Source organism: Caenorhabditis elegans, chromosome V (genome assembly GCF_000002985.6).
Source record: "Caenorhabditis elegans chromosome V".
NCBI classification, from domain to species: Eukaryota; Metazoa; Nematoda; class Chromadorea; order Rhabditida; family Rhabditidae; genus Caenorhabditis; species Caenorhabditis elegans.
This window is the reverse complement of record NC_003283.11, coordinates 14,499,896-14,518,293: the sequence shown is the minus strand read 5'-3', so window position 1 is coordinate 14,518,293 and position 18,398 is coordinate 14,499,896. Positions and strand designations below refer to the sequence as shown.

At 36.4% G+C, this 18,398-nt stretch overlaps 4 protein-coding genes and 8 non-coding genes across 15 annotated transcripts; 6 read left to right on the top strand and 6 right to left on the bottom strand.

Moving 5' to 3' along the window:
• Positions 1–183: 183 nt before the first annotated feature.
• On the top strand, positions 184–6,660 carry R02D5.6 (the record flags this gene model as incomplete). Of its 4 annotated transcripts, none has more annotated exons than NM_001276957.3 (9): positions 184–223; positions 4,005–4,082; positions 4,187–4,300; positions 4,353–4,447; positions 4,494–4,661; positions 4,707–4,804; positions 5,393–5,477; positions 5,531–5,787; positions 6,501–6,660. In NM_001276957.3, the coding sequence occupies 8 exons, from the start codon at positions 4,019–4,021 to the stop codon at positions 6,586–6,588; spliced, it is 969 nt and encodes a 322-aa protein (NP_001263886.1). The 4 variants fall into 4 exon arrangements, with proteins under 4 accessions (NP_001263886.1, NP_001256589.1, NP_001256590.1 ...); NM_001269660.1 differs by having other exon boundaries at positions 208–223; positions 5,393–5,486; positions 6,501–6,588; NM_001269661.1 differs by lacking the exon at positions 184–223 and adding an exon at positions 3,762–3,795 and having other exon boundaries at positions 5,393–5,486; positions 6,501–6,588.
• Positions 6,661–7,170: 510 nt separating this feature from the next.
• R02D5.9 (uncharacterized protein) lies at positions 7,171–8,556 on the top strand (the record flags this gene model as incomplete). The annotated part of the gene is made up of 2 exons (NM_001129510.1): positions 7,171–7,363; positions 8,468–8,556. 2 exons carry the CDS (start codon positions 7,171–7,173, stop codon positions 8,554–8,556), a joined length of 282 nt encoding a protein of 93 aa, NP_001122982.1.
• An 82-nt stretch (positions 8,557–8,638) lies between these two features.
• On the bottom strand, positions 8,639–10,045 carry R02D5.1 (GATA-type domain-containing protein). The gene is made up of 2 exons (NM_074194.4): positions 9,883–10,045; positions 8,639–9,608 (listed from the first exon to the last, which is right to left on the bottom strand). Exons 1-2 carry the CDS (start codon positions 10,039–10,041, stop codon positions 9,147–9,149), a joined length of 621 nt encoding a protein of 206 aa, NP_506595.1. The 5' UTR covers positions 10,042–10,045; the 3' UTR covers positions 8,639–9,146.
• Positions 10,046–10,760: 715 nt separating this feature from the next.
• Positions 10,761–10,907, bottom strand: R02D5.20. Its single transcript, NR_069975.1, has one exon. It is a non-coding gene; the product is annotated as an Unclassified non-coding RNA R02D5.20 (non-coding RNA).
• Positions 10,761–10,907, top strand: R02D5.12. Its single transcript, NR_069976.1, has one exon. It is a non-coding gene; the product is annotated as an Unclassified non-coding RNA R02D5.12 (non-coding RNA).
• A 1,063-nt stretch (positions 10,908–11,970) lies between these two features.
• R02D5.22 lies at positions 11,971–12,185 on the bottom strand. The gene has a single exon (NR_069974.1). It is a non-coding gene; the product is annotated as an Unclassified non-coding RNA R02D5.22 (non-coding RNA).
• R02D5.16 lies at positions 12,111–12,256 on the top strand. The gene has a single exon (NR_069973.1). It is a non-coding gene; the product is annotated as an Unclassified non-coding RNA R02D5.16 (non-coding RNA).
• A 2-nt stretch (positions 12,257–12,258) lies between these two features.
• R02D5.21 lies at positions 12,259–12,443 on the bottom strand. The gene has a single exon (NR_069971.1). It is a non-coding gene; the product is annotated as an Unclassified non-coding RNA R02D5.21 (non-coding RNA).
• On the top strand, positions 12,319–12,441 carry R02D5.17. Its single transcript, NR_069972.1, has one exon. It is a non-coding gene; the product is annotated as an Unclassified non-coding RNA R02D5.17 (non-coding RNA).
• A 784-nt stretch (positions 12,444–13,227) lies between the features above and the next one.
• On the bottom strand, positions 13,228–13,374 carry R02D5.14. The gene has a single exon (NR_069969.1). It is a non-coding gene; the product is annotated as an Unclassified non-coding RNA R02D5.14 (non-coding RNA).
• Positions 13,228–13,374, top strand: R02D5.23. The gene has a single exon (NR_069970.1). It is a non-coding gene; the product is annotated as an Unclassified non-coding RNA R02D5.23 (non-coding RNA).
• A 3,484-nt stretch (positions 13,375–16,858) lies between these two features.
• Positions 16,859–16,954, bottom strand: R02D5.24 (uncharacterized protein; the record flags this gene model as incomplete). Its single annotated transcript, NM_001307839.1, has 1 exon — positions 16,859–16,954. The coding sequence occupies one exon, from the start codon at positions 16,952–16,954 to the stop codon at positions 16,859–16,861; it is 96 nt and encodes a 31-aa protein (NP_001294768.1).
• Positions 16,955–18,398: the final 1,444 nt, after the last annotated feature.

The window sequence follows — 18,398 nt, the reverse complement described above, 5'->3', positions numbered from 1 at the left end:
TGAATAAACGAAATTAGGAGCTCAATCTACTTAATCTTTCACATATTATCGCACGATCGTGCAGAGTCACCTGTGCTTAACCTCCATTGCCTCCCACTTTGAAAGCTGATTGATTACGTATTCTAAATAAAGCTATAAATTGCAAATTTGTTTAGAGAAAGTTCAATAAATCTTTCTATTCTCTAGTTTGAGAAGAATTCCAAGTGCATGTCACATCTTGTTGGTAAGTTTTTTTTCGGTAATTTAAAATACTGTATATTATAACATTTTTGGCAGTGATTTTTTCTAAAATAAAAATTTCAATAATTGAATTTTCTTTTATTTCCTTCTACTGGAACTATTTTTGACCTTATAAAACAAATTGATCATATTATAAAATACATAAGAGCAAAGGTCTCAGCGCATAAAATTTTTTGATAGTTTCGGTACTTATCTTTTTTATAAATAGGAAGGTATACCTATAAGTACCTAGGTACAAAAAATTAAAGTTTATATACTCCTTACATTCAAAATTCAGCCATATTTTTCATATCGGATAACATTAATTTCATAGTCTATTCACTAGTGTTGAGTTCTTGGTTGTCTTTGATTTTTCAAAAAAATCCCACTGATAAAATACTTGTCAAATCTTTTTCTAAATTTTCATAGTTGATCAATTGTTGATAAACGCAAAAGACGCCGAGCTATGAGCTGTCAAAGTAGAGCAATTGAGGGGTAATACAGGTGATTATTGTAGTTTGTCTGCTTTTTCAAACTAAAATCCTACATTTCTTCGTAAACATATAACATAGCTCCTAAAAATTGAAGTGTTAATTTAAATTTCATTTAGCGGTATTAACATATTTAAAAGTCACAATTAATTGCTTGAAGTCTGTCGATGGTTAGCTCAAACAATCGATGTGATCTCCGTCTTTGGTAAAAAATAAATTGCAGCTTGCCATGCATGGCCATGAAAAATACGATTTTTTTTCGTTTTTTTTGTGATTCTCATTATATCTTTCGATTGATTTGTTAGAACTTTCTCTTTGAAAACCCCGAAACTTCCTTGATACTTTAACATTTTGCACGCACCTTCAATAACTCAATTACATTTGATCAGTCTACATGATCCGTAGGGACACAACTCGTGACTGGTCTTTACCCTGAAAAATGTTTAGATCAAATTTTATAGGGTATATTTTGAGCTCATAAAAGTGCAATGCTATTGTTCAGTTTTGAGTAGGTTGTATTGAATAGGGGAGCTGATTGGGATGAACGATCTGATCAAAAATTGATAAAGGCAAGCATATGTGCACATACATAAGGAAGTCTGAAGTGACACATACTTTTAAAGAGCAAAGACTATTTGGCACAATTAGTAGGATTGCAGAATAAATCAAAAATTGTATTTAACGGGTTTTTTTAATAGGATGAGTGTGGTAGCCCAATTCCAAAAACGAATCATGAACAAACCTTCCGAGCAAGTCAAAAAATGCCTACCTACCTTGTCATGAATATACTGACCTACCTATTTGAAATATTATAGAGATGACGTAGTTTGCCTTTCAGACGATTTTAGTATTTTCTGTTAGTGCGTTGGCAAAAATTGAGTACAACACAGCAGTTCGGCATTATCTTTCCAAAAGTTTCTTTGTAAACTCGTAGAAATGTGATTTTAGGAATAATAGACTTTTCTGAACTTTTTTGGTTGTTTTTGCAGAGTGCAAATTAATTAAACTTTCCAAATTGCATGTGTTATCGTAAATTAAAAATGGATTGTTTCTGTATTTTTTTAGTAGTTGGTTGCACAATTAATAAGGGAAACTGTGATATCTGATCATTTATTCTAGCTCCCAAAATCATGAGTTCCAAGATCACGCTTCTCAGTTTCCATATTGATGCAACTTCAACCTGAATAGAAACTTTAATTGAATAGAAATAGTTTCCCTTAAAATGTGAATTTTGATCTCGTTTTTTAAAAAGCAGATGTGCTTCAGGATATCCGTTTTATGAGTTCCAGAATATTAATTCTAGCAAACTTTTTCAACGCCCAGACAGTAAAATACGATTTTGCAAGATGACGAGATCTGATTCTATTTTCCTTTGATCTACGATATTTTTGCTGAAATTTCAGAAACAACACAATTCCACGTTAACCTAATTTTCTTTAAAATGATATCAATATTTATATCTGATTCGTGTTCCTGGACACAATTTTCCGAACTGCAAATTCAGTGAACAATTGTTTGTTTTTGTGAGAGATTGCTTAATGAAATTGTTAAAAAGATTATAAGTTTCTCAGAAGTTTATACTCACATGAAATTGGTTTTTTGTTTCGTCTACTCAGAAAGGATTTGCTTTTACGTATTCAGCCGAAGACTAATTTTTTAATCCAATTTACTTTTTTTGTTGGAATTTTGACTTCGTATTGTCTAAATTTTCTGAAAACTTATAGATTTCCAAAAACAGCTTTAGGAATAAATGGGCAAAAATTTTAGAATAAATAAAATGCTCAAAATATATTTTTAGTTACAATTAGATTAATTTCAAACTTCCTAGCAATCAGGATGCGTCGAACAATCAACGAAGATCACGAGGCGTGGCTACGCTGTTGATTGGCTAAGTGCAATTTTAAAATAAAATTAGCCCTTTCCGTGGCTTCTTCAAGATGGAATTATATAAAAGACAATTTTTTTTCCTAATTTCATAATTTTGAATTCCAATATTTGCTTCCTGATACATGTCCGCTCTGCGATCTTTCAATTTCAGAACGACTACCGTAGTTTGACGTAAATCAAAACAAAGTCTACTTTTCCTAATTTTTCCAGCATTCATGGGAAATGCCGACTTTTTTTTCCTTCTCAGTTTTTTGTTTGCATTTCCAACAAATTGTAGCCTGTATATAGGAGTTCGAGTCTGTTTTTTTTTGACTGAAGCTAGCTGGGACGTCATTCTGTTAACCGTAAAAAGAAAAATATTATTGACTCAAATTGAATGGTTTAATTTTATTTTTGTGTTCAATTTAGGTGATTTATAAGAATTTTGAAAGCACAGACAAGGAAGATAAATAACTTATTTAGTCTGAAAATTTTATTAAGTATTCGATGTAGGCAATTTTGGTCTACCTGCCTGCCTTCAAGACGACCAATGCCTTCATGGGTGCAGTATATGTACACATTTGCTTCAACTCTAGAGTCGAAAAACCTAGTTTTGATATTAAAAATACTTGAATTGATATGTATCGATAATATTACGATTTCAGAGACTTTAAAAATATATTTTATTTGCTCTAATTTAGATCTTTTGTACTACAAAATCTAGCTGGCAAAATCAGAATCCCAAATAAGACTCTGATGCCAGTTCTTCGCTACCGAGCCACGTTTAGGCTCTTGAAATTTGGCAACTGGAAATATGGCAGCTGTATTTTGATTTTGACCGATTTTGAGTCCACAAAATCGAAAAAATTTGTTGGAAAAAAACCGGCGGTGCCTGCTCATTCCTCATCGAAGTGCACTTTGTAAATCCCCCGCTTTACCTGTAAAATGTGTGTGAAAAATCCCCCGCTTTACCTGTAAAATGATGTCTGAAGTCTACACATTATTTTGAAAGAAACGTGTGATCTCAGGAGAGCGCGCACTCTTCTTTCCAATTAAGCATCCATTTATACTTTCAAACTCGGTGCGTATATAAGTAGTAAGCAACGAGAAGTATATAAATATAGATATACAACTATATTCTTACTCTGCCCACGCACATAAAATATAATTTCTAAATTTTTCGAGATGACTAAGCACAACGCCGAATTCGCCATGACAGGTAATTTTTGTGATAGATTAGTGAATAAATAATCAGCACTGATTTCATAAATTTGTCTAGAAAAAAAAGAAAGAGACACACACATGTGCAAACGAAAACTAACACAATCATCTATGCTATCCGAATTTCTTTTTCATGTGTGCTGCCAGTTTTTTCCGCTTTCATAAAATTTATTTTAACTCTTCAATTTTCGAAGTTTTAATTTTCAGATCATCACAACGATATGGGAGACTTTCAAGTCGACTATGGGCAAACTTTATTCATGTGCATTTTGTATTTATCTATAGGTAAAGTTTCTATTCCGCATGGGCATGCCTGCCTGCAGGCGACCTAACCTTCGTCGTGCCTGCCTACTCTTTCCTTGCACTCCTAGCGCCTTTTTTTCTTTCAGGATCAGTATCTATATTCTGCAGTTTAACAACGATTACTTTATACTTGACCAATCGTGATTTACGACGAAAATACATTTTATATTTGGTTTTAGATTGTTGTGAACTATTGGATGGTAGGATTTTATATTTATTTTCTCGATAAACTTATCTTATAATTTTTTCCAGCCATTAGTTATGTGTTACTAGGTACTGGAAGAGGTCATGAACTTTTAACTGGTGTGATGGCTGTACCTATTACAGTTCGAGCTTGTTTCTTCACGGTTTGTTTTACCCCATGACTTTAGAAGTTTTTAAAATCTTTCATAGAAATACTGGCCTCAATCTTTAATTCTTGGAACTCAACTTCCCTCAATTTGCACTTTATTCTTATCTTTTGAACGAATCTTGGCAGTTGTTCGGCCGGCGGTTTATAAGAGAATGTGCACTCAGAACTTTAAATATTGTTTTGTGGCAATGGTTCCGGTTTGGGCAGTGGTTTGTAATTTTAGACTTACCTTTCAAGATTTTCGTGTTTTTCAGCTAACACTTGTTGCTGCTGGAGTATCAGTTATAGGAGAAGATGGAGATAGAGTGGTTGGAACTAGGCATTGTGCAATTATTACAAGTACTAGTAGATGGTAAGGTTATTCTCAAGATATTTGAAAACATCTGATCTCTTGTCCCAGAGCTCAAAGAATGAACTTTCACCGTCATTCCTGATTTTCAATTTTTATATCCAGTTAAAATAATGTTGAACTTTGTAAATGGCGTTTTTCAACACTATCACTTTTCCCCAGAGAGCTGTGATTTTAGATTAGAAAATCTTATTTTGTTTTTGAGTGAGTAATAATAAGCATGAACACTGAACACATAATAATTCCACAAATTAAATTAAAATTTATCAGAAAATGAAATTTTGCCAATGCTCAATACCAACTGGGAATTCAAAACACAATGAAAAAACAAAAACGTAATAGAATGTAACTACTGTAACCGAAAATAATAACTTCTAGCAATGAGGGTGCGCGGTAAAAGGTGACGGTATTCAAATCGACAAACTGTTTTTCTAGAACTATTCCAAAAAAATTGGAAAATGTTCATTATTCTGGAATTCTTTTTAAAAATCGCTTTGGTTATTTTCTAGATCTAGAATAAGAGTTTCAACATTAAAACATTTTTAGTTGAAAATTTTCAGTAAATTTATCAAATGAATTTCCAACCTTTAGGTACGCGACATTCCACTTCATTTTCATAGTTCTGACCTACGTTATCGCCTTTTTCTCGACTCTGGTTGTCTGGGCGACACGAAGGGTAATGACGGTATTTCCTTAGGAGTCCTACTAATTTATAACATATCATTCCAGACTTTAACAAAAAGCAAGTATGGCTCACAAGATGACAAACTCGGAATGATTCTTGCAATGTCTGGAACATCGATTATTTTGCTAGCTTCACCGGCGGTTGTCATGTTGACTATTAGATGGGATATTACTGGATGGGGAGATATTGAAGTTGCAATTACCTATGCAATGCCTGGATTCTTATCAGTTGTTAATACTATCATATCATTCCGGTTTCGAAAAGAGCTACGATCTCAGTTTTATAATTTAATTGGAAAACAGTGAGCTCTAATCTTCTTCCAAGAAATCTTGAGTTTCAAAAAACAGATCATCAAAAACGAGCACAGTGACAGTTGTTAGAGAAATGACTGTTCGGAGAACAGTGGAGTGAGTCGTGTCTCATGCAACTCGCTTGATGAGTAGGTGCTTATAGATTTAGATGGGCTTTATTTCCATTATTTTAATTTAGTTTTTTTAGAAGGCTGATTAGTTATTATTTATGTTTCAAGTGTACTAGATACTAGTTTTGTTTTTTTTTATTTTATCGCCTAAAATAGCGTCTGCCATAAAGTTTATTAGAACAATTTCTTTCAGTGTTTATATAGACATTCAATATTGCTTTGAATTTATCACGAAACATTTGGAAATTGGCAAAACTTATAGCTAACTATGTAGTAAGCCAAAATGTTTGAAAAGTCAACTTACATGTGTACTCTTTAATTGTGATATTCGGTAGTGTTGAAATATTAATTTCGAACATCGTAGTTTAATTAGAAAAACCCAATGCTATTCGAACTATAAATGTGTATGTTTTAAAAAACCTTATTTGTCAGTTCATTGTTTGTTAGTTACTTCAGACTACGGCTTCAAAATATTTTTTTTAAAAGTACAGAATCTGAATTCTTTTCTCGAATTGTGGTAAATAATAGATCCTCTGTGTATTTTTTGTTTAAACCTTGAAATCTAACTCAATTTTTCATTTTTTGATTTTCAGAGTAAAAAGTCATAAACCGGAACAATCCATGTTCACCAGGACGACAATGACTACTCGAAGAACTACGATGATTCATCATCTATCATGAAACTATACAATTAATTATCAATTGTTTCATTAGTCCGTTTTCAGGAACATAATAAAGCACTGGAACAATTATTTTTTGATTTTTCTTGAAGAAAAACGACGAAAAAAAAGAGAAGAAAATCTGGGATGAACCCCTTCGAAATCGGATGTAGCTTATGGCAACGATGAGCTGTCGCATGCATCGCCATCCTGAGTTTTCTTTTTCGATTTTTCGATTTCAAAATTTTTGAATTTTCATACAATGCTTGAGTTTGAAGGCCCTTCCATTTTCAAAAAAAAAACTAACCGCGCGATTAACGGTGGAACGTCTCTCCCATCTCTCGCCCAGAAAGACCCCCTGAAAATTGAGAAGAAGCTGGGGAGAGGCGTCTCGAAAGTTTGACCTACAGATTTGGTACTGTTAATTCTTCAATACATGCAAAGATACTATCACCTTGCATAGGTTTCTCAACTTGAACTCTAAAAAAAATTTTAAAGATGTAGTATGAAAACTTTGTCAGTTTAGAAATTATCTCATGGAATTCACTTCTTCACTCTATTTTTCCAAATCAAATTTATTGTAAAAAATTTGAAAATTTTCAGAATGGATACATTCACAGTCTTGACTGCTCTCATCGTAATCTTTGTTTTCTCTTTCCTAACTCTCCGATTAATCATCAAATACTGCAAACCATGGTCTTCGACAGTAGCATCCTCACCATCAGCCACAGACACGGAGGCACCCGATTTCGCACGTGTCGGAAATCATCTGTTCGTCTCAAACACTCCACACACATGTATGTTACCCTTTCCGTTTGTGATTGATGAGAAAAAAGGGAAAATGAAAACAAAATGCGAGATGAGGAAGAGAGAGAAAGAGAGAAATGTGAACGCACGAAATGTATTCTTTGTCTGTATTTTAGTTGTCGATGTAGCATTCGATTGCGAAGAGAAATTGGAATAATGGAAGAACAATTGAAAGTACGTGTGATAGATGAAGCATTTGATGGGTAGACTGACCTCATCTACTTTTGTTCTGAAAACATCAAATACCGTATTCCCTCATTAGTTTCACCCCAGACTAGTTCACTTTGAAAAGTTATATCTCGGTTCATGTTGTAGATATCAATAAATGTTTAACTGCGAAACGATAGATAAATCAATAGAATATTATGACAACTGACATTTTTCAAATAAAACACACTACAACTGAGATATACGTATTCAAAGTTGATAAATGGGTTGCAATACCAATTGAGGGAATACGGTAACTCAAGAGGAATTATGTGCATGTAGAAATTTGTTAAGAGTAACTAACATAATTCACAGTTAACCGGAATTGATCAAAATATTTTTTTCTGAAAGCCTCTTTTGAATGCCTTCCGACGAACTTACGTTCCTTGGGGTTTTTCACATATTTCGGCTTTAGATAATTTTCCTGTAGGTGTATAGGTGGCTTTTAAGACAAGTCATGCCAGTTTTGAGGCTTTCGTTATAATCCGATAATATTTTTCCAGGGTTGCTTCAAGTACAAACTATTTTGAAAATTGTATGAGATTACTGTAGTTGTCGCCGAATGCAAAAAATAATGAATTTGAATATTATATTTGAATTTCACAACCTGAGCTTCTTGTTTATGTACACAATTTGCGGTAAGATCTCACAACAGGCATATGGGAATTTAATTGTTAATCTTTCCGAAACTTGTCCTAAATTTTTAAAAGAATGATTTGACAGTTCTCTGTGGACGATATTTGAAGAATAGCTCAGGTTTATAACTTTTAAAAGTAGACGAGTTTGCTCAGTTTATTCAAATTTTAATTCTTGGCGCGATTTTTGTGATTAGTTTTTAAAGTTTTTTTTTAAAGCATTTTTGTCTCTAATTCCTTCGAAAATTTCAGACAGTCGAATCTATGTGGATGAGTCTTCAAATGTTCGAAGTGTGACCATAACTCGAATCTCCCCGCCTGGTCAACACATTGTCGGTTAGTTTTGCTCTTCTTCATATATTGTGACTATTATTATTATTCGTTATTCTTCCTTATCAATGTGTACATAACTCACAATCATTTATGACAAAACACGTTTTATTATTATGATGATCGGAAAAAAAGAAAAAGGATTCTTTGTCGACGTTGTATAAAATTGAAAAATACAATGTTTTGGTTTGAATCGGAAATCCGTGAGAAAACGAGAACGTTGAGAGACGATGCTTTTTGGAGGGAAGGGAAGAATGATAGTGGAGGGATAGGAAAGGAAATGTACACAAAGACCGTTGAAAATTCAGAATGCTGATGGGAGCAAAATACATAGGAAACTAAAGCGGCTAAGAGAAAGATGGGGATTTGCCCGTGTTGATTTATGGATTTGGGGGAACAGAGAGAGAAGAGGCAACTCGAATAAAAATGAAAACTTGAGGTCGTTTGGTGGACCCGAAGAAAAACATGAGAAGTTGATGGAAAAATAAGGAAAGATGATAAGGAGAGAAGGAGGATATCGAGCAAAAAAATTGAAAATTAAAAAAACGAAACTGGTTGAAACTTAACAGGGATCTTGGTGAGATTCGGGAAAGGAAGAAGCTTAGACATGTCCATTTGGAACTGGACGGAGTAATAGTTGATTTGCGTTGATAGTGGCACTGCTGGGATATCCACCAGTTGGGTCTGGAGCAGAGTAATCATATGGATAGTCTGCAGTTTGAATGAATAGTGGCTGATTGATTGGCGTGTGCTCGATTGTTGGCTGCTTCGGGGGAGAGCTCAACATTATCGGATCAGGGCTCGCCATGGCGTTTGTTGATGTAGATGTAGTGGCTGTGATTGTGACATCTGGTGACACATAGGGAATGTAGTTCATCGGCCAGTGGTACATGGTGTAGGATCCTTCGGGTGAGAACTGACAGTATGAGCCGTAGGATGAATTGGAGCTGGAGCTTGAGCTGTGGGAGGAGGATCCAGAGTCGAAGAGCGTTGAGATAGATGGAAGTGGAGGTAGGTCGGATTCCTTTGGAGATGGACGCTTTCGGGATGGTTTTGTGGATTTCTGAAAATGAAAAGAATTTTAAAGATTTTTTTTGTTTTTAATTCATAGTATGCATAGTATTCATGAGCGTCTTTCGAGACATGAAACCAGGGCCTGAAAAGGGACAGATGTTCTTTTCAAGGACTTTCCCTTTACGGAGGGGACGCACTTGTTGTACATAGTATGCCCTCGTCGCGCATAAACGATTAATTGGCTATTGTTATGTGGTTCTCAGTGTGTGTCTCTTCCACACTGGATTATTACGGGGAGTCTCGAGATCAAGGCTATCACCTACCATTTTCAGTGAGCTGCAGACGTTGTGAAGTGGAGCTGCGTCAGATGTGCTAAGCTTCTGGAACTTGCTTGGCGGCTCTCGGAGCGAGATTGGCATCCAAGGATGGTGTGTTGTAGACGTCGAAGTGACGGATGAGGCGGTGTACGGTTGCGATTTCATTTCTGAAGATTAAGAGAGGGTTGAGGAGGTGAAAGGAGAAGGTGAAAGTGGCGATCGCGGAGTGGAGAGGAGACAAGATTTAGAAGGACATACATAAGCTTTGTACGCACCCAGTGAGAAAAAAATCAGAATTGGCAGAAAAAGGAAAAGCATCAAAATGAGAAGCTTCTGCCCCTCTTCTCTCGGGAGAAGAAACAGAAAAAGACCAAAAAAGACAGGTTCTTTTCGGCAGATTGATGATAACCATTTTGGTGTATGTATTTGTGTATTGAGAAACAAAAATGTGAGAAAATGAGAGAGAGAAAATTACACTTGTTCGAATTGCAACAGAGGGCAAAAAGTAGGGGAATCAGTGGAACGGGAATGACCGAATCGAGATGATCAAGACTGAAAAGCTGAAAGTGAGAACTTTATGAGATCACATTCATTTCACAGATTCCAGAAAATTACAAACTACAAAATATAATGGAAAAAATAGCTGACATTTTGTTAGTTGGCAAAATTATTGTCAACTGAGATATGAGCTGGTCAAAATTGATAAATGAGATTACAGGGGAAGTATGGTGTATCTATGGATTGAGCCCTGAATGTTGAGCCCTGAGCCATCAAAAATGTATTACAACCCCATAAAGACTGAAGAAGCTTAGTATGGCGTTCTCTCGAACAGATTTATTTAAAAGTGTGTGTGACACACACAGACATACAGTCTTTCATAGAAAAAGTAATGGGCTGAGAGTAGTGGAATAGGTGTCGGCCGGTTTCTCTCTCTCTTCTCATACGTATAATTGCTTTCTCCTTGCTTGTCACCAATCGTCGTCAATGAAGAAAAACGATGAGGAAAAGGCGAAAGAAGGAGAAACAAAAATGAGTGAATAGTTTCGAGAGCGAGGTGAAGGAAAAGAAGAAGTTGTGAGAGAGGTAGGAGGAGATACTGCTAAAACTGTAGCAGTAGTAGTAGTTGAAGGTTATCTAGAGTGAAAAAATACGAGGGGCAAGGAAGTGAAAAGAATGAGATGGAAGGCAATGGGTGTACAGATGGCAGGTGGTAGTATATACTCTGATGGCGTGTAGGCCTCCTTTTGTGTACATGGGAGAGGTGGGACGGGTCAGGTCATCATGAAATTTTGGTGGCTCTTAGGAGATACACACGTTGCTAGGGGATAGGTTGCTCCACTAAATATTGAATGCTAATTGTTGGTTGTGAGGTAAATCTGGTCAAGCGGAACATCTTAGTCGGCTAGCAAATCTATGAGTTTCCCAAAACACAAAAATTCAAGGTTTCACTTATCTCTTATTGACAGACTCTGATGTAGATCTTATTCAAAAATCAGATAACAATCTTTTGATTCACAGAGGTATGGAACATTGTAGATTGTTATCGCCAACGCGCGCAATTTAACTGTCAAGAAATAATACAATTAGAATCTAGAATAAATATGGAACATCTGTTCATGTAAATCTGGGTGTAGTCTGAGCGAGCACTATTCTAGAATCTAGATGTACAACTGGTGACCGTCTAGATTCCTAGAGCATCTAGATTTCCCAACATTTACGGTGCGGTAATAATCGTAAATGAATTGATGGGCACAAAAAAGAGCTTTTTGAAATAGTTTTATTTCCTAATATGAACGTAGACATCGTGTGAACTACGAACAATTGAACAAAGAAGTTGCCAATTTACATTGGCGTGAGATGTACATCTAACTCTATACTATAGTTCTAGCTTCAAACTTCTAGATTACCGAAAACTCGGTCTATTCTAGACCTATTACGGTACAATTTAGACTATCTGGCAATTCTACAGTACCCTATGACACGAATTCACAAACCTATGAGAAAAGTTATCCCGAAAAGTTCAATCTTCTTTGGGAAGGCCGCGGCCTCGACGATATATCCTCAAAAAAGGAGGTTCCGTGGAAGAATGGCGGGATAAAGACATATTCATCGCCGTAGCATTATAATAATAAAACGTCTGTGACACACTCACACTCGTACACTGTATCTGCAGATTGCGCGCACACCATCCGCTCACCCTAACATCAGGCATGTCTCTGTCAAAAGATGCCTGCTTCTGCCTGCTGACAGTGTGTTTATGCATTTTGTGTTAGGTCGGGATGAAAACGAAACGCATCGCATGTCGCTCCTCGCGCAAAAGCCGCGCGCGCGCACCCAACAGGCAACACTTCTTCCTTCCTTTTTCCCCTTTTCATACCAATCCAATACCACCATCACCGTTCTTCATATCTTCAACACAAGAACGGAGAACACCAGTAGGAAAATCGCGGCGGCGCACGCACTTTTGTTCGTCGTTTCATTTTCTCCGCGCCCTGCTGCTGCTGCTTCACAGTGTTTTTTGCGCGGTGTTCATTGTGTTGCGCGGAGATCCGACTAGCTGATAAGGGAGGGAGTAGTAGTGATAAGAGACATAAAAAAGCAAAAAATGAAAAGAAGACAGTGGTGTCGACGATTAGAGGTGATAAGAGAGATTGATATGAACATGAATAATTGGAATAATTGACACGGAAATTGGAAAAGAATGAGAGGGCGTTGATGGGAAAAGTACTGAAAAGTGGGGATTACCTAGATCTATCAAGTTGACCATTAAGAGGGAAATCCACGTCTGGGGATTTCACTTAAAATTAAGGTAGCTTTTGGTCCAAGTTAACGCGAGATCGAAAAAGTGAAAGTACAACTTTATAGGTTTCTGCATAGACACTGATAGTATTTCCTACCCTACTACTTCAATTTAAAAGTTTCAAAGTTGAACAATGAGTTTAGAACTAATAGAGGAAATACGGTATTTGAAACTTCTAGTTTTCAACTTTTGCGCTCAAAGAGGTATTGTAGACCTAGGGTTTGTTACCAAATAATACAGAATTTTTTGAAATTATCAAACAGGCTAATACTAGTTCTAGGTTTTATAAGCGATAAGTTTACACACTTTACAGTATTTGTAACAGTAATATGACAATAGAGAGACAGCACGGCGCTTCACTTTTTCTCATTTCTTTTCCAACCAACAAAAAAGCAGCGGGCAAATATGGACAAGTGAACGTTTGCCCAAACACACACACATACACAATGTGTTTGATTTGATGAATACATTATTATTATGCAATCGAGAACACAAGAAGTCTAAATAGATACGTACACGCTTCATCCTTCAGTAATAGCAAAGAATCGCCGCCGCTCTTTTCATTTTTTGCCTCTTCCTTCCTCTAGTCGCTCACACCGGACACACACAAAAGTTTTATGGTATTACTCGGGGGGCGCCCTCCTCCCACCGCCCCGGGCTGACTACGATGAAAATGTGTCGATGAGTCGTCATTTTGGTGTGGGGGAAATGAGTGTGAGATAGATAGAGAAAGAATAAGAGGTGTAGAAAATTGGAAGCAATGGTTTAATAGAGGGTAACTCACCCGCGCAAGGACAGAAGACACCTGGGTGTTAAGGTTGGGTGGGAAACAAGGTTGCGCCGAATGCTGAAGGCAACTTTGGAATTTATTGAACGAATAAGTTTTAGGGTCTTATAAACTTTTCTTTGGAATACTGTACTGTAAAATTTGTATCTAGATCAAAATCTTCTCTGGAAAATCACAATTTTCAAACAGTGTTTAGAATTTTTTTAAACTGTTAAATTGTCTATAGTTTTACAAGAATTTTTAACTCAAAAATTAAACTATTATTCCAAAACCACATCTGATCTAGGTCCAAAATTCCTAATATTAAATGAAAAAACATGAACAGACGAGTAGACGCGTAGAAAAAAGAGACAATAACATAATGTTTCAAGGTTATTTATCACAATCGATGACTAAGTACTGGGCGTTCAAATTGTATAAAACACCAGTTTTTGAAACATGGGAATTTGCAAGTATATGTATACAATTCGGAAATCAACCAGCACACACATGATTCAAAAAGGTTTTTTCTCGCCAACAAACATGTTAGTTGCCGGAAAGAAGGCAAAATGTGGTGCTTATCAAAGAAAACATATCAATGACCTCATCCACTTCTCTAGAAACCATCACCAAATTGTCTGGAGTGTAAACATAAATGTATACAAGAAACAGGTTGAGATGGTTGACCCAAGAGATGGATACCTCAAGACCTCCTACCTGGAGACCTCCTTGAGTGGCTGTGGTTACCTAACACAGTTCATTTCAATGGTATTAGGATATTGGAGACAGTGAGCGGCGTGAATATCTGATGGAGGTGTTCTGCTCAATGAGCAGTATGACGGAATGGGGTCAATTAGATACACGGTCCTAGAGTGTTCAAGAAGATGCTACGGGATTCTTGTACATAGATGTAACTGACATAAAATTTTTCAAACGTCATAATGCTTGCACTGAAAATAATCTAGAAAACATGAATCAACTGGGAATTGGCGATGAAGTATTAGTTGCGTAACGAAGGCTGGCGGGAATTCAATAAATACTGAGAATGTGGCGCTTGCTGCTAATTAGTACGAAGCAATTTTACGGGTAGTTTAAGTAATCAGCTACTAAGATCTGGAAAATGTTTCTCTAGAAAAGATGCACCTGAAAGTGTACTACTGATGTAGACATGTATATAGAAGGGTTACCAATCGGACAACTTAATCGGTGGTCACATTCGGTCGAAAATTTTGGTTATCGTTTTTTACACACGAAAAAACTAAAAGGATAGATTTATAGAAGTCTTCTGCAGAAACAAGCATACAATTTTGATAGCTATTACTTTATTAAGACTACATGAGTTTCTATCCAAAACTATCGATTCATATTTAAAGTTGGAGTAGAAAATGAGCAGATCATACTTCTAGAAATCTAGACTAATAGAATCAGAATCACTAATTGTTCCATGAGAAACTTCAAAAAGCGTCGCATATGCTTATCAACTGAAACCTTTGCCTCCAGCTTCTCTACACTCTTCACACAAACGCATTCAAATTATCATTTTGATAAGGGCGGCAGACTGGACACTACTACCAACCCGTGAACAGAAAAAAGATGCAACTGAATAATGAAACAAATAACCAATGCGAGACAACCCACGGCGAGTGTTTTGTAGTTATCTGTTCTTCTTCTCTCACTTTTTGTTATACTTTCCATCACACTCAGCTGATTTTCAAAATTGGAGACAGAGAAGAGAAGAAGTTCTTGTATCAGCAGAGACCTTTTTTGGGAGGAAAAAGTGAGATCGTAGTTCTTCTCTGCTGCTAGAAAATGAATTTGAGTGAGAATGAAATAGTCTCTTCTGTGCTGGGAGATGGTTGAGGAACACAAACATTCAATGCGACATGTATTTACACATAAAAGGTATACTACATCACCATGCCTATATATATGTCAACACAACTAGTACAAGAAATTGGTTTTCGGGTGATAGAGAGAGAGAGAAAACGAAGATTGAATTGGTTTAAAGGCTTCTGGTGCGAGAGGACTTACAATAGCTACCGTAGCATGAAAGTTGCTGAAATGAATTTTAGCTCAACGAGAGTCCAGTTGGAAAGAACAATGGTGAGCAAGAAGTTAATTGACGAACCTGCGAATGTTATGCATAGTTTCTCTATTATACTTACATATCCTTGTTCTACTTTGACAAGGTATATCTTGGTTCTGGTTTGTTTGATAGATAAATTGTCAACTAACAAAATACGCTAAAAATATTTTTCTACATTTTGTCAGCTGATAATTGTTTGATAAAACCAAAAAGAACTGCGATATAAACAGAGAAAGTAAGCATAAAACTTTTGGATTCCAATATCTATGTACAATCCGGGTATGCTTCTAAGCATTTCCTATCCTACGGCAAGAATAAGAAGTTTACGACATTCGTCCATTGAAAACAAAAAGTGTTTCTCCATAAAGAACAGTTAGCAGAAAAATCGGATGGATAAATGAATGATCGGTTTGTGTTATGTTATTGGTGGCCAACCCTAGTGAGATACTGAACAGACGGGGCAGCGACAACGACGACGACGCAATATACCGTCCGATTTGCAAAAAGGTCAAGTTCTTCTCGCTTTTTCTCTTTTTGCCTCTCCATGTCTGTTCCTGACGCGCACACGCAAAACTGTTCCGAAACTATCCAAGCTTGTTAAAAGGAGAACCAAAAGGTTGGGAGATGGAAGGAAAGAGTGAATGTAAATCAGTATTCAATTGAGAGTAACTAGGAAACATCTGGTGAGTTGATGGTCCACGGGCGGGCGGTGCGCGAAAAAACACAAAAACAGACGGTTGGTAGGAGGAGGAGAAGGTCAATGAGATTAGATGAAATGAGCCAAGAGCAAGTGGGAAATGGAAAGAATCTAGAATATTTGAGTTCATTATATCTACGCGGTGGTCGAGACAAATGCTTATTGTTTAAACAGATGGTTTCAATTTTTGAAATTTAGGATTTTTGGCTCGGGAATATTAGAGCCATTAAATCTTACTTGATCCACATAGATGTTTGCTGAATAGTCAGCATTGTGAATTCACGAAATTTTTTGAAATTTTTGAATCACAGACCACTTAAAATAAAAACGTTAATAATATCATACAATAATCTCTGAATGCAAAAAAAAAACTCTTCTCACTGCTCAAATAAGCATTTACCGCGTTTGACCAACCGGAAATTAGGAGACAATGATAGTTATAGACTGAAACGAATATCTGTTGATTAAAGATTGGAGGAAGATCTCTTGTTAGATTCCCTAGGACCACAGTGATCTGGGTGGCTCAAATCCTAGTAAATTGGAAAACTAATAGGCAAAACCAAAAAGCCGTCTTTCTTCATCTCATTGTATGGTTGACACTGCCGATTGTACCAATAAACATTTGAGCGCTCCTCACTCATTCACTTGCGCACTGGTGTGGGGGGAGGTGATCTGGCTGTTTGAGTGAGGGAGAGGGTATACGAGTGAATGGGTCGGATAGTGTGTCATTTTTCTGTGCCCACAAACGGCCGGCTGTTGTCCGATACGATGATGGCATGCCCATTGCGTCACCGTATAAAAGGTCAGTACTCTGTTCTCGGATGTAATGCTTCTGAAAAGAATCGGAATTAGATGTACTGTTAGAGAAAAATGGTGTAAGGGAAATTTACGAAAAAAAAGAAATGAAGAGCCTGAGAAGAACACAAGGAAAGCGGGTGACCATAAGCAATAAACAAAGTGTGAGAATTGAGAATGAAATAAATATGTGTGTGTTCGGAATGATTTTGAAGACAACCTTATGGTTTTCAATTTGTCAAGGCATTCATCTTATTTTACGCATTTACAGATAAGTCTACAGTAACCCGAAAAATATTGGACTCACTATTACTTTTTACAGCTGAAACATGCTTTTGACCTACCAACATACAAGTACAATAATCCAATAACAAACTGATCATATCTCCTCATAAAAGAATAAGAATAGGAGTTCGAAATGGTTGGGTGGTAGTATTGGGAAGGGGGAGAGACAGAGTTTCGATTATAAATGCAATACAAAAAGGCGCGGAAAGATTGTCTATTCCTCTTCGTCTCATACGCTCTCTCATTTCTCCAATTCCTCTTTTTTGTTCTTTTTGGTGAGGGCGCTCGCGCGCCGCGCGTCTACCTCATTTGCCTCCATCTTCTTATTCTTCTCCCCATTTTTGATTCAAAACTAACACCCATTGAAATTGGAAGTAATATATGTAGATGGAAAGTTGAGATTCTATATAGTTGTAGGAACGAAAGTAGTGAAGGGTACAGGGGAAATCAGTAGAAAGTTAGACCATGCTACCGTAATTTCCCTTCTGGCCCCGCTTTTAAACTATGACAAAGTTAGGATTTTCAACTTTATAATTTTCTAACAGTACGTAGTAATTTAATAAAATCAAAAACAACAGCGACTTTCAAAATGGAGAAGTGTTGTGATACGGATAACAGAAAACAACGGTAACTTTCTACGTTTCATAGAAGACTGTAAAATAAACTTCGTACAAAAACTCGGCTAGACCGCCAATGAAAGTTTCCTAACAAGATCTTATCTCTTTTGTGAGAACTTTATCTACAATTGAACTGGCAAACTGTAGAAACGTAAAGTGCCAGTTAAAACATTTGGCATTCATGGGGGGAGAGGGGGCGTAATTTAAGCCCGCCGAGAGGCAGGTGTGAGGAGCCCCACATTTCAAGAATCTTCAATTGTTCTAATTTTTATCAAATATGCCATCTGCCAGAGTGATTATCTTAATTATGTTCTCACTCTTTAAGTTACTAGATTTTCAATATCACCTGAATTAGCTAAATAAGAAGACTAAACTTAGCTGAAAGATTTATGTATAAAAACAGTTATTGCTCATTTTAAGAACTACAATTTTCACAGACATTATTTCAAAGTAATACATAATTTCAGACAAAAAGG

Excerpts from the sequence above, each read along its gene's own strand:
- R02D5.1 (NM_074194.4), bottom strand. The coding sequence starts at position 10,041 with ATGAAATCGCAACCGTACACCGCCTCATCCGTCACTTCGACGTCTACA. Across the intron at positions 9,609-9,882 it reads TCTGCAGCTCACTGAAAATG|AAATCCACAAAACCATCCCG; the intron begins GTAGGTGATAGC and ends TTTCATTTTCAG.